This window comes from Mandrillus leucophaeus, unplaced genomic scaffold (genome assembly GCF_000951045.1).
Source record: "Mandrillus leucophaeus isolate KB7577 unplaced genomic scaffold, Mleu.le_1.0 Scaffold67, whole genome shotgun sequence".
Taxonomy (NCBI): Eukaryota; Metazoa; Chordata; class Mammalia; order Primates; family Cercopithecidae; genus Mandrillus; species Mandrillus leucophaeus.
The window spans coordinates 46,799-61,781 of NW_012107252.1; the positions used below are offsets into that span (position 1 = coordinate 46,799).

General features: G+C 43.0%; 1 protein-coding gene across 4 annotated transcripts in view; it reads right to left on the reverse strand.

The window, feature by feature from the left end:
* Positions 1–14,983, reverse strand: part of SCMH1 (sex comb on midleg homolog 1 (Drosophila)) — a 177,971-nt gene that overhangs the window by 25,173 nt on the left and 137,815 nt on the right. For all 4 annotated transcript variants that reach the window (XM_012001714.1, XM_012001712.1, XM_012001711.1 and 1 more), the window contains one exon: positions 1,291–1,491. In XM_012001714.1, coding sequence (XP_011857104.1) covers positions 1,291–1,491 — 201 coding nt within the window. The remainder of the gene's footprint in view (positions 1–1,290; positions 1,492–14,983) is intronic.

Genomic DNA, 14,983 nt, shown 5'->3' on the forward strand with positions numbered 1-14,983 from the left:
TTTTTTTGAGATGGAGTCTTGCTCTGTCACCCAGGCTGGAGTGCAGTGGCACGATCTCGGCTCACTGCAACCTCCGCCTCCCAGGTTCAAGTGATTCTCTTGCCTCAGCCTCCTGAGGATCTGGGACTACAGGCATGTACCACCATGCCTGGCTAATGTTTTGTGGTTTTTTTTAGTAGAGACGGGGTTTTGCCATGTTGGCCAGGCTGGTCTTGAACTCCTGACTTCAGGTGATCCGCCCGCCTCAGCCTCCCAAAGCGCTGGGATTACAGGTGTGAGCCACTGCACCTGGCCAGTTCCTAGTCTTCTATAATTCCCTGCCTGTCTGCTCCATCTTCCTCACAGTCAATTACTCCCTGGTCTGGGTTCCCACACCACTGTGTACACATTTCCCTATTATAGCACTTCTCACAGTTAGCTATAGCACTTCTCACATACATTCTTCTTTTTCACTGGTATGGAGCCTAAGCTGTCATCTTCTATTCTCCCCTTCTCCTGGCCAGTGTCTGACAATCACCTGATACATAGTAAGGGTTCAATAAATGTTTGCTAAAATAATACAGTCTGGTTATTGATGGGGTCTTCCATGCCAGCTGGGTTTCCTGAAGCTGGTTATTACAGCCTGCTAGGGAGGAGAAGCAGGGGATTATGGAATAGCATCAGTTAAGACTGAAAGGCTCTAGGTCAAGTCTTCATAGGTTTAGTGGCTAAATAGGATTTTGGATTTAGGATAACTGAAACAGAATCAGGGCACAGTAGAAAAAGTAAATATTCTGTGAGAGCAAAATATACTGTGTCACTGAATCAAACTCTCATAGCAGTAAAGAAAAAGGAAATGACTTTCCCCAACCACCCTGGGATTTAATTCTCTTCTACTGGGCCTGGTTTAGGACCAGGAAGCTAAGGAGTCAAAGGAATGAGAGGGGAGTTCATTGGTTCCTGAAACCAGGTGGGAGGCTGCAACAGTCTGGAGAAACCCCTCTGCTGCCACAACATAGCCCCCTCTGGATTCTTTCTCCTATACTTTCTGTATGGATAGGCCAATCAGGTAGATGGGGGGAATCAGTTTAGAGGCTCAGTGAAGCAGAATCTGTGGGCATTCTCTTTGGCAGAGGTATGCATAAGGCTCAGAGGGGCTCTTGGGGGGTTGGAGATAAGGAATGGAATACCTTCACATTTTTCCAGAGCCTACAGGTATGAAGTGAGAACCAGGATGCCTTACAAGAAATCAACCAGTTGAGAAGGTGGGTCCTTCTGGCTGGGAGGCAATATGAGCCAAACAGTGCTTACCTGAGATAACCTCACCACCATGGCCTTGCTTGAGGAAGCTGAAGACGGTTTTCTGGTGATAAGCACAGTCGATACAGGCCTGGACAGCCTGCTGCAACACCACAGAGGCACGGGCTGGTCCAAAATGGTCAGGGAGTTGCTGGACCTTCTTCTTATCTAAGTGGGGGCCTGTGCTGCCATTCTTGTTCAAGTAGATACAAACTATGGGAGACAAAGAATCAAAGAAGCTTCAAGAGTCTCTGGGATAGAGAAGTCAGAGAACGGTATCTTATTCCATCTTTTATACCTTGGCCTCTGGTTCCTAACAGAATTCCTAGCAGCTAAGCTGGTGAAATGCTGTGGGAGGTAGAGGTGGAGGGTCAAGAAAAGGCTGTGCCCAGCTACTGCCAACCCAAACTGCATGATCAAAGTCTGTGGGAAGACTGGAAGAGTGGCCCAGACCAAAGGCCAAGACACAGAGTTTGCACTTTGTCTTCTGTGCACTGAAAAGAAAATCTAAACAATTCCCCACTTGTACATACTTCAATTTTTTTGTACTTGGTTGCCTCACATATTCTTTGTACCTCTTACCATATATGTGTAAGGAGCTGTGGGGCAATGGCAATATTAGCAAGGGCATATGTGTGTGTGTGTGTGTGTGTGTGAGTGCATGTGTGTATGTATGTCATTGGATTTAGAATAGTTGCACCATTGATCATTTGCCTTGTTTTCTGTTTTGGGCCTTAAAGTCCCTTTGTTATCTTCTACATCTACATTCATGCCCAAAGAATATAGTAAAAATTAAAAAAAAAAAAATTGGATTAAAAAAATAAGTTGGGCTGGGCGTGGTGGCTCACCCTGTAATCCCAGCACTTTGGGAGGCTGAGGCAGGTGGATCATGAGGTCAGGAGTTTGAGACCAGCCTGGCCAAGATGGTGAAACCCCATCTCTACTAAAAGTTAAAAAAAAAAAAAAAAGCTGGGCGTGGTGGCGGGCACCTGTAATCCCAGCTACTCGGGAGGCTGAGGCAGGAGATCACTTGAACCTGGAAGGCGGAGCTTGCAGTGAGCCAAGATCACACCACTGCACTCCAACCTGGGCGACAGAGTGAGACTCAGTCTCAAAAAAAAAAAAAAGAAAAAAAAAAAAAGTTGGGCGCAGTGGCTCACGTCTGTAATCACAGCACTTTGTGAGGCTGAGGCGGGAGGATCACTTAAAGCCAGGAGTTTGAGACCAGCCTGGGCAACACAGTGAGACCACATCTCTACAAAAAATTTGCTAGGTGGCATGTGCCTGTGGTCCCAGCTACTTGGGAGGCTGAGGTGGGAGAACTGCTTGGGCCCAGGAGTTAAAGGCTGCAGTGAGCTGTAATCGTGCCACTGCACTCCAGCCTGGATGACAGAGTGAGACCCTCTAAAAAAAAAAAAGTGAAAAGAGCCTGAGGGTCCCAAGACAGCTAAGCACTCTCCTAGCTACTGGCCTCCACCTGGCACTGCAGTGGGTATGGGAGACTAAGGCCATCCTAACAGAGTTGTCTCTGGAGTTGTTTTCTCCTCAGGACCCACAGCAACCTGGTCAGGAATGACATTTTCTCCCCCATATGCTTTCCAGTTTCCCATTTGAGTAGTGAGTACTCTTCTTTCTTGTGTGGTTGTGGCTCACTAGCTGAAGGGGTAGAAGGGCAAAAGTCTCTTTGCTATTAAAGGTAGAAAAGATAAGAGCAGTAGCTGTGTGGCCTGTGGATGGACTGTTGTTCTCTTTGGGTCTCAGGTTCACCGCCTGAAAAATGAAGTGACTGAGCCAGATGCTCTCTGAGGATTCTCCACCTTCATAATTCTAATTCTAAGGAGAACCAACATGGACAGAAGAAATGGAAAACAGAAAGTAGGGAGGTGGTATGTGGGAAGTGACAGGAGAAACATAAAAACAAAAAAGAAGAAAAGGGTAAACAAGATGAATTGAACAAATACATTTAACTATGTTCTCTCCAAAAACTCACTAAAATGAGCCAGATAAGAGAGGAGATGACAATAAAATTTAGGAAGGTAGAAAGCAGACTGGAAAGGTAGTGACTGACTCAACAGACCCAACAAAGCTGCATACCTTAAAGTAGCAGTGGGGAGTGATGAGAACCACGCTCTCATAATTTGCGAAAGGCCTAAGAACTGGCAGAGTTGGTGCCTCTGGAGGTGAGTGTGAGGTAGATCTAATAAAATAAGGATTAACTGAAGTCTTTTAAGAAACAGAATTTTCACATCTAGTAATGTGACTCTTTTACTGAAATAACTAAAAATGCAGGAACCCAGAGAGATAAGAAGAGTAGTAAACAAAAACAAGTGTCTACAAAAAGACACCTATAAGAATGTTCATAATAGTTTATTCATAATAACCCCAAACTAGAACCAACCCAAATATCCACCAAAAAGAGAAGATATACAAATTGTGGTACAGTCATACGCCACATAATGACATTTTGGTCAATGGCAGACTGCATATATGATAGTGGTCTCATAGGAGCTGAAAAATTCCTATCACCTAGTGACCTTGTAGCCAATGTAAAGTCATAGCATAGTGCATTACTCGTGTGTCTGTGAGGAAGCTGGTGTAAACAAACCTAGTGCACTACCAGGCATATAAAAAAGTATAGCATATAGGATTATGTAGAGTACATAATACTTGGTAACATAATAAATGACTATGTTACTGATTTGTGTATTTAGTATACTTCTTATCATTATTGTAGAGTGTACTCCTACTTATTAAAAAAGTTAAGTGTAAAACACCCTCAGGCAGGTCCTTCAGGAGGTATTCCAGGAGAAAGCATTGTTATCACAGGATGACAGCTCCATGCATGTTATTGTCCCTGAAGACCTTCCAGTGGGACAAGATATGGAGATAGGAAACAGTGACACTGATGATCCTGATCTTGTGTAGGCCTAGGCTAATGTGTGTGTATGTCTTGGGTTTTAACAAAAAAGTTTAAAAAGTAAAAGAATAAAATAAATCTAAAAGTTTTTTAAATAGAAAAAAGCTTATAAAAATAAAATATTTTTGTACAGCTGTAAAGTATGTATGTATTTTAAGCTAAGTGTTATTAAAAGTCAAAAAGTTAAAAAGTTTATAATGTAAAAAAGTTACAGTACGCTAAGGTTAATTTATTGTTGAAGAAAATTAAAAAAATTTAGTGTAGCCAAAGTGTACAGTGTTTATAAAGTCTACAGTAGTGTACAGTAATGTCCTAGGCCTTCACATTCACTCACCACTCATTTACCACTCACTCAGAGCAACTTCTAGTATTGCAAGCTCCATTCATGGTAAGTACCCTGTATAGGTGTACCATTCAAAAAATCTTTTAAATCATAATTTTACTGTATCCTCTTTATCTTTATGCATATGTAGATACACAAATATTTACCATTGTGCTACAACTGCCTATAGCACAGTAACATTCTGTACAGGTTTGTAGCCTAGGAGCAATAGGCTATACCATCTAGGTTTGAGTAAGTACACTATGACAGGGGTCCCCAACCCCCCAGGCTGAAGACCAATACAGGGGTCCACAGCCTGTTAGGAAAGGGGCTGCACAGCAGGAGTTGAGCAGCAGGTGAGTGAGCACTACTACCTCCTGTCAGATCAGCAGTGGCATTAAATCCTCATAGGAGCATGAACCCTATTGTAAACTGCGCATGTGAGGGATCTAGGTTGTGTGCTCCTTATGAGAATCTAATTAATGGCTGATGATATGAGATGGAACAATTTCATCCTGAAACCATCCCCCCTGCCCCTGGTTCATGGTCCATGTCTTCCACAAAACCAGTCCCTGGTGCCAAAAAGGTTGAAGATCGACGCACTATGATGTTCACAAAATGAGGATATTGACTAATGATGCATTTCTCTGCTCATATCCCCGTGATTAAGCAATATGTGAGTGTATATTCATTTAATGGAATATTGCTTGGCAGTAAAAAAGAAGGAACTACTGATAGGCACAAGAACATGGGTGCTTTTTAAAACACTGAGTGAAATAAACCAGATACAAAAGAGTACATATAGTATGATTCATTTACACTAAGTTCAAGAATAGGGAAGTCTGATCTATGGTGATAAAAATCAGAATAAAGGTGGAAGTGGAGACCAACTGTGAGGAGGCATGAGGGAACTTCACGAGTGGCAGAAATGTCTTCTGTCTTGCTTGGAGTTGTAGTTACATGGGTGCTTAAAACTCATTGAAGTGTACGGTTTTTTTTTTTTTTTTCCCCCTTGAGATGGAGTCTCTCTCTGTCGCTCAGGCTAGAGTGCAGTAGTGCGATCTTGGCTTACTGCAACCCCTGCCTCGCGGGTTTAAGTGATTCTCCTGCCTCAGCCTCCTGAGTAGTTGGGATTACAGGCATGCACCATCATGCGAGGCTAATTTTTATATTTTTAGTAGAGATGGGGTTTCACCATGTTGGTCAGGCTGGTCTTGAACTCCTGACCTCATGATCTGCCTGCCTTGGCCTCCCAAAGTGCTGGGATTACAGGCGTGAGCCAACGTGCCCAGCCAAATTGTACGCTTAAGATCTGTACATTTCACTAAATGTAGAAACTTTACCTCAGTTAAAATACACAAAAAGGAAATAATATAACTAGTCTGGTGATGATTTTAAAAAATTCTACATGGATTAAATGATGAAATATAAAAGGCAAAACTATAAAGCCTTTAGACTATGCGGAAACAACACTGTACCAGTTTCTGGGCCCAAGGATTAAGAAACTGACAACTTCTACTTCCTGTTTCTTGGGACATTTGCTTTGAGACCCCAACATGTGTGAGGAAGCAAAGCCACCCTGTAGGGAGGTCCATTTGGAGATAAATCAACAGCCAGAACCAGCTGGTTGGCCATGTGCTGAAAGTGGATCCTTCAGTCCTAGTCAAGCCACCCCAGCTGATGCTGCATGCAACAGAGACAAACTGTCTCCACCCAGGCCTGCCCACATTGTTGTTTTAAACCATGAAATTTTGTGGTGGTTTGTTACATGGCAAAAGATTATTGGGACAGATTCTGGTACCAGAAATAGGGTGCTGCAGTAACAAAAGTCTGACACACATGGCATTGGCTCTGGACCTGGGCAGCAGAAAGAAGCATAAAGGATCATAGAGAGTGTCAGTGAAAACGGAAGGAGCCTCGAGGAGAGTTTTAATGGAAGCCTAAAGGGTCTCAATGAGGCTGTCAGTGAAGGTTTAAGGGAAAGTGAAGAAAATCTTATTGGGAGATCAATGAAAGGGGAAGTGTTGAAAGTCTGATAAGATTGTTGCCTACAGTAACATGGAAATAAGAAATATACCTGATGAACTCAAGGAAATAGCTAAGGAGATTTCCAGACAAAGTAATGAAAGTATCACCTGGCTTCTCCCTGCTTATGATAAAATGCAAGACGAGAGATGAGCTTCAAAACATGTACACACACCCCTCCACATACCCCCAGGACTTGCAGAATTTACAAATAAAATTTCTTCTTATTTTCAGTCTCTCTCTAAGGCAAAAAACTATAAATTATGAAAGGGTTTTTACTCTAGAAAAGGACAGTAAAATTCTTTAAGATATAAGAAAGATGTAAGACTGTTCAGACTTTCAGGCCTAAAAGGTTCTCTAAGAATCTTAAGGGCAAGCCTCATGGGTTTTTAAGAATCTTAAGAGTATTGTCCTACAGCAGCTGAATAGGAAGCCCAAAGTAGAGAAGGGCTTTTCATTAAAAGACTTGTAGTTGTGGCTTTTGTCTAATGAAGTGAACTCTGATAGTTCAAAGAAAACCCCTCAAATTTCTTTTGTTTTAAATTAGAGACAGGGTGTTGCTCTGTCATCCAGGCTGGAGTACAGTGGCATGCATGATCATAGCTCATAGCTCATAGCTCATAGATCATAGCCACCTCAGCCTCCAGGGCTCAATCAGTCCTCCCACCTCAGCCTCCTGAGTAGCTGGTACCACAGGCGTGCATCATCATGCCCAACTAATTTTTACTTTGTTGTAGAGAAGGGTTCTCACTATGTTGCCCACGCTGGTCTTGAACACATGGGCTCAAGGAATCCTCCCACCTTGGCCTCCCAAAGTGGTGGCATTACGGGTGTGAGCCACTGCGCCTAGCTGAAAAACCTCTCAAATTTCTAAGACAATCATTCTGGCAGAAGCATTGACAGCTTGGACTAAGAGCAAGAAAGATGGTACAAAATGGAAAAAATCATTTGGATGCCCAACCTTATACAGGCAGGAAGAAAACTAAAAAGGCAATCTCAGTTTTCTTATGAAAAAGAAAAGATGATTCAGAGGATAAAACCAAGACACATGGAAAACAACTCCCAGAAAGTCACACTGGACCTAATTAAGGAGTTGGCCAACATGTGCCCAGTTGGATTTCAGAATTTCTTTTCTTTCTTTTTTTTTTTTTTTTTGAGACGGAGTCTCACTGTCACCCAGGCTGGAGTGCAGTGGTGCGATTTCAGCTCACCGCAAGCTCCGCCTCCCGGGTTCACGCCATTCTCCTGCCTCAGCCTCCTGAGTACTGGGGACTACTCAGGAGTAGTCCTGCCACCACGCCTGGCTAACTTTTTGTATTTTTAGTAGAGATGGAGTTTCACCGTTTTAGCCAGACCTCATGATCTGCCTGCCTCGGCCTCCCAAAGTGCTGCAATTACAGGTGTAAGTCACCGTACCCGGCCCCAGAATTTCTATACATCAGTGACTGCTGCATGTCTTCAGGTTTCCTCCCTTTTGAAAAGAAAGTATCCATAAAAATTACCTCGTGTCTGTTGCACCACTGTGTGTTAGGTAGGTAGTGAGCAGACAACTTTTTTCTTTAGTTCACAGGTCGTCAGGACAAGAAGAACCACACTGAAGGAGGTATTCTTGACAAACCACACCTAAGAGGCCTCGTGTACTGGGACCTGATTTAGATGATGAGATCCTAGACCTTGAGCCTACTGGTGTAAAAGAATGAGACTTCTGATGGGGAATCTTGTGAAGGCAAGAATAAATTCTGCAAGTGGGAAAAATGTTAATAATCCATGTCCAGAGAATAGAGAGGTAGTTTTAAAATACGGCCCATAATTATTTGACCCTCTTCCTATTGAGAGGTGCGGTCTATTCCTCTCCCCTTGAATCTAGGCTCTGGGACTGACTGATCAACAGAATATGGTGGCAATGATGCTATGCTAAGTTTGAGGCTCAGGCCCTAAGAAAATGGTAGCTTCCACTTCCTATCTCTTGAGAAACTTGCTCTAGGAACCTAGCCACCATAGTATGGCAAGGCCCAAGCTATCCTTTGGTGAGAACCAACAGGCAGCACGAGTTTTGCTAGTTATGTGAATGGAATTATCATAAGCCCCAATTGAGCTACCCCAACTGATGCCATGTGGCGCAGATATGAGTTGTATTCATTTTAATATAGAATATATTGATCTTTTCCTTTATAGTTTATGCTTATTGTCTTATTTTAAAAATCCTTCCCAATCTTGAGGTCATAAGGATATCTGTGTATACTGTCATTTTTTTTTTTTTACTAGATCCACTAAATCAGAATTTATTTTTCTGATTTAATTGGAGGTTATTAAAAAAATTCAGAGAAGGGTCTGGCACATAAGGAGTCTGGAAGTTGCCACTCCATCCTAACAACTAGTAAAAAGCTGAATAAGCTGAAAAGTCAACAATCCTTAGATCTGTCAGAGAAGTAAGATCTCAGGGCAAACTATTAGCCCCCAAATCTGAAGAGACAGACAGGTGAATAAGCCGAAGTCTCTGGAACCAGTGCTAGGGTAGGAAAACCTAAACTGTACTTGATGACTTGTCAGAGGCTCAGTGTGAAGAAGTTTGAGGTTAAAACTCCAGGGAGTCCCAGTCACTGGGGAGGAGGGGGAAACTTTTGTGAGTTTTGCCTCCAGGAGCTCAACCAGATTCTCACAGTAAATATAAGAGAAAAATACCCTCACGCTTCTGGCAGGGAGAGGGGAAAAGGAACCATTTTGAAATATACTACAGCACTCTGTTCTCAACAAGGTCTTCCCTCAGGAGAAACTATTTTACCACAGCCTAAACTATTAGGGATTTTTCAGAGCCTAACTGATCTGGAAGAAGAGAAATAATCAACTCCAGCCAACGCTAGCCTTCCATTCCGAAGTAGAGAAATACTGCACTCCAGGCCATTCTATCCAACCCAAAGAAGTGGGGGTGGGGACCAGAAGCACTTGTTAAGTTCACAGTCCAGGGGCAAAGGCTCACTGAAAGACTGAGATTTAGTCACAGGACTGTAGAATGCTTCCCATTTCTCCACATCACTAAAGACCTATTTACCGTGGCTTTTTTTTTTTTTTTGTATTTTATTTTTGAGACAGAATCTCACTCTGTTGCCCACGCTGGAGTGCAGTGGCATGATCTCAGCTCCCTGCAACCTCCACCTCCCAAGTTCAAGTGATTCTCCTGCCTCAGCCTCCACAACCATGCCTGGCAATTTTTTTTTTTGTTTGTACTTTTAGTAGAGATGAGGTTTTGCCATGTTGCCAGGCTGGCCTCAAACTCCTAAGTGATCTGCCCGCCTTGGCCTCCCAAAGTGCTGGGATTGCAGGCATGAGCTACTGCGCCTGGCCCTACCATGGTTCCTTTTACCCAGTACATCATGTCCAGTTATCCTTGAGGTATACTCAAGGACAAAAAACACTGTTTGAAGAAAAAGCGCACACTCATATGGCAGGGATGCTGGAATTATCAGAGTGGGAATTTAAAACAACTATGATTAACATGCTGGGGGCTCTAATGAATAAAGTAGACAGCATGCAAGAACAGATGGGCAATGTAAGCAGAGAGATGGAAATTCCAAGAAAAAATAAAAAAGAAACACCAGAGATCAAAAATAATGTAACAGAAATAAAGAATGGGCTGGGTACGGTGGCTCACGCCTAGCACTTTGTGGGGGTCAAGGCCAGTGGATTGCTTGAGCCCAAGAGTTCAAGACCAGCCTGGGCAACATGGCAAAACCTCGTCTCTACTAAAATTACAAAAACTTTAGCCAGGTGTGGTGGCGTGTGCCTGTAGTCCCAGCTACTCAGGAGGCTGAGGCGGGAGGATTACCTGAGCCTGGGAAGTTGAGGCTGCAGTGAGCTGTGACTGCACACTGCCCTCCAGCCTGAGAGACAGAGGGAGACCCTGTCTCAAAAAAAAGAAAAATGAAATGAAGAATGCCTTTCATTGGCCCATTATTAGGTTAGACATGGCTAAGGGAAGAATTGCTGCATTTGAGCATGATAACTGAATGAGTGACTGAAGAAATAGTCTCAATCCATCAAGGTTTATTAAGCCAGCTCCGGAGAATGTCTGGGGAAAATACGAGTCACAGACACATCTGTGGGTGTTCCAAAGAGACTTTCAGGATTTTAGTATTTATACATTTTCTTTCGTGTTTTTGTTTTTATTGAGACAGAGTCTCGCTCTGTCACCTAGGATGGAGTGCAGTGGCACAATCTCGGCTCACTGCAACCTCTGCCTCCCAGGGTCAAGCAATTCTCCTGCTTCAGCCTCCTGAGTTGATGGGACTACAGGTGCGTGCCACCACGCCTGGCTAATTATTTGTGTATTTAGTAGAGATGGGGTTTCACCGTGTTAGCCAGGATGGTCTCGATCTCCTGACCTCGTGATCCGCCCACCTCAGCCTCCCAAAGTGCTGGGATTACAGGCATGAGCCACCATGTTCAGCCTTATTTATACATTTTCTTAAAGGAGGGCAGGTAGGTGGTAAGGGGAATGGTTACATTCTTGTGAGACTTTAGTAAGTGCTTGGCAAATCTACATTTTACACAAGATAAGGTGAATGTTTGAAGAGCAAAAACGGAGTAAAGTAAGAATCAATTATGCAGACATCTCTGGGTTGGTGGAGGAATGACTGGTCCCCTTTGTCTTTGTTCTGCACCTGAGAAGACATGATACTGACATTATCAGTGTGGAATTTAAGAGCTAGACTTAGATTGTAGACCTAAAGTTGCAGCTGGTGTGTCCTTGCTTATGGGAGACCATCAAAGAGTTTACTTGTGAATGATCTGTGCAGGCAGTCCTTCATGGATGCCTGAGGCTTTTACCTTTCCTTTGGGGATCTGGCTAATGCATAATGCTAGTAACAGCTATTCATCTGGAAGATGGTGTTACATGGCTTAGCCCCCAGGTTTACCCTTCCCTGTTGCATAAGTGATACAGACAGGAGACAGGGAAATACTGGGTAGAAGAATGCAGATCCCTGGCAAAGGCCCCACCCCCAAGCCTGGAAACCCACAGCACTAAATGGGAACAGGCATTCCTGTTTTCGTGCCCAAATGTTGCCTTTTGGCCTGCCATGCCCCCTTATCCTGTACCCATATAAACCCCATACCCCAGGATCCATGAGCAGATGAGCAGATGAGCAGAAGAGTGGCAGAATGGTACAGCAGAGAAGGAGGGAAGAGAAGGAGCATCTGAACGTCGAGAGGCATTTGGCTGGGGATGGTCAGAGAGGAGATTGGCTGCTGGACAGCCAAACTCCAGGAAGATCATCTTCCCACTCCATTCCCTTTCCAACTCCCCATCCATCCCGCTGAGAGCCACCTCCACCACTCAGTAAAACCCCCACATTCACCATTCTTCAAGTCTGTGTGTGACCTGATTCTTCCTGGATGCCAGACAAGAACCTGGGTACCAAGAGGGCACTGAGCTGGTTTACACTTAAGCCATCTGTGGATGGCAGAGCTAAAGCACAGCAGCATGCCCATGGGGACTTCAGGAGTTACAGGCACCCACCCTTAGATGCTACTGTGGGGCCAGTGCCCCAAAAGTGCACACCCAGGCTCTTGCACTTGCCCATCTACGTGTTCCCCCTCCTGTAAGGGGTTTGAGTGCACGGCACTGAAAAGACAAGCCACACCCCTATCACATGTCCTACAAGGTAGGTCAGGGAACTCTCCCGTTTCATAAAGAATTTAGGGGGTCCAGAGAATTTCTAATTTTCCTTTACAAAGGTATCTCAAGGGAAGGAAACTCCCAAAATTAAAAGCAAAGAGAAAAAAGACGGAAAAAACCCGTAACAGAATGTTCAAGAACTGTGGGATAATTATAATAGACGTAATCTATATATAATGGTGATACTAGAAGGAGAAGAAAAAGAGAAAGAAATTGAAGCAATAATAACTGAGAATTTACCCAAATTAATGCCACACACCAAATCCCAGATTCAGGAAGCTCAGAGAACACCAAGCAGGAAAAATGCCAAAAAACCCTGACATCTACACCTAGGCATATCATTTTCAAAGTACAAAAAATCAAAGATAAAAAATATTGAAAGAGACTAGAGGAAAAAAATACTTTACCTATAGAGGGGCAAAGACAAGAATTATATCCAATGTCTCGTAAGAAACCATGCAAGCAAGAAAAGAGTGAAATATTTAAAGTGCTGAGAGGAAAAAACCCACTGACTTAAAGCTCTGTACCCTGCAAAACTGTTCTTCAAATGTGAGGGAGAAAAAAAAAGACAAAGAAAAATTGAGGGAGTGTGTTGCCAGTAGACCTGCCTTGTAAGAAACGTTAAAAGAGGTTCTTCAGAAAGATGGAAAATGACAGAGATCAGAAACTTGGATCTTGGATCTATATGAAGAAAGGAAGAGCATCAAAGAAGAAATAAGTAAAGACAAAATTATAACTTTTTTTTTCTTTTTTTGAGACAGGGTCTCACTCTGTCACCTAGGTTAGAGTGCAGTGGTGCTATCATAGCTCACTGCAGCCTCAATCTCTCAGGCTCAAGTGATCCTCCTGCCTCAGTCTCCTGAGTAGCTTAGGGCTACAGGCATGCACCACTATGCTTAATTTTTTAACTTTTATTTTTAGTAGAGAAGTCTTGCTACATTGTTGCCTAGGTGCCAAGACCTTGTTGCCAAGGTCCTGCTATGTTGTTGGTGACTCCTGAGCTCAAGTGATCAATCCTCCCAACTTGGCCTCCCAAAGTACTGAGATTAAAGATGTTAGCCACTGTGCCTGGCCTATTTTTCTTAATCTTAATTCATCTGAAACCACCTTTGCAAAAATTGTAATAGTAAGAAAATATGACAGTGAAAGAGATATGATCTAATCAACTCCTATCTTATCTTTAACCTCCAAACTGCCCTTAATCATTCCTGGGCTTGGGGCAAGCTAACTTTGGGAGACATTTAGTTTATAGTTTAAACGATAATAGCCTTTCCCCAAAACTAAACTGTCTTTGTAAAGCTAATGAAAGATCACCAGGTTAGAAGGACGAGAGGAGCTTGAACTCTGCTAAGGTGTAAATGTAAATGATTATTTTAAAAAATTAAAAAAACAACAAAAACCAAGACCCAAGTTTATGCTGTCTACCAGAAACCTACTTTAAAGATAAAGACATACATAGATTAAAAGTAAATGGGTAAAGAAAGATATACCATGCTAACACTAATCAAAAGAAAGCTGTAGTAGCTATATTAACTTCAGACAGCATAGACCTCACAGCAAGGAAAATTATCAGGGAAAGACAGGGGTATTACATAATAAGAGGCCAATTCTCCAAGAAGACATATCATTCCTTAATGTGTGCATACCTAACAACAGAGTGTCAGATATATGAGGCAAAAACAGACAGACCTGCAAGGAGAAACAGAGAAATCCACTATTATAGTTGGAGACTATAACACCCCCCCCATCAGAAATGGACACATCAAACAGGCATAAAATCATAAGGACATAATTGAACTCAATAGCCCCTCAATCAACTGAAATATAGTTGGCATCTACTGACTACTTCATCCAGCAACAGCAGGATACATATTCTTTTCAAGCTCACATAGAACATTCAGCAAGATAGATCACATGCTGGACCAAAAAACACACCTGAGTATTTTTTTTTTAATTTTAAAAATTTTCTCATTTTTATTATTATTATTTTTTGAGACAGGGTCTCACTCTTTCACACAGGTTGGAGTACAGTTGTGTGATTTTGGCTCACTGCAACTTCTGTCTCCCAGGTTCAAGCGATCCTCACACTTCAGCCTCCTGAGTAGCTAGGACCACAGGTGCGTGCCACCACACCCGGCTAATTGTTTGAATTTTTGGTAGAGACAGGGTTTCACCACGTTGCCCAAGCTGGTCTCAACTCCTGAGCTCAAGTGATCCACTGGCCTCAGCCTCCCAAAGTGCTGGGATTACAGGCGTGAGCCACTGCACCCAGCCTGAACAAATTTTAAAAGAATAATCATATGATGTCTTCTTTCAGAACACAACAGAATGATACATGAAAAAAATCACCAAATAGTTAAGAGATTAAACAATGCACTTCTAAATAACACACAGGTTAAAGAAGAAATAACAGGAGAAATTTAAAAAATATTTGGAAATGGCCAAGCGCGGTGGTTCATGCCTGTAATCCTAGCAATTTGGGAGGCCAAGGTGGGTGGATCACTTGAGGTAAGGAGTTTGAATCCAGCCTGACCAACATGTTAAAACCCTGTCTCTACTAAAAGTATTTTAAAATTAGGCTGGGCATGTTGGCTTACGCCTGTAATCCCAGCACTTTGGGAGGCCTAGGAGGGTAGATCACGAGGTCAGGAGTTCGAGACCAGCCTGGCCAACATGGTGAAACCCCATCTCTACTAAAAATACAAAAATTAGCTGGGCATGGTGGTGCATGCCTGTAATCCTAGCTACTCAGGAGGTTGAAGAAGGA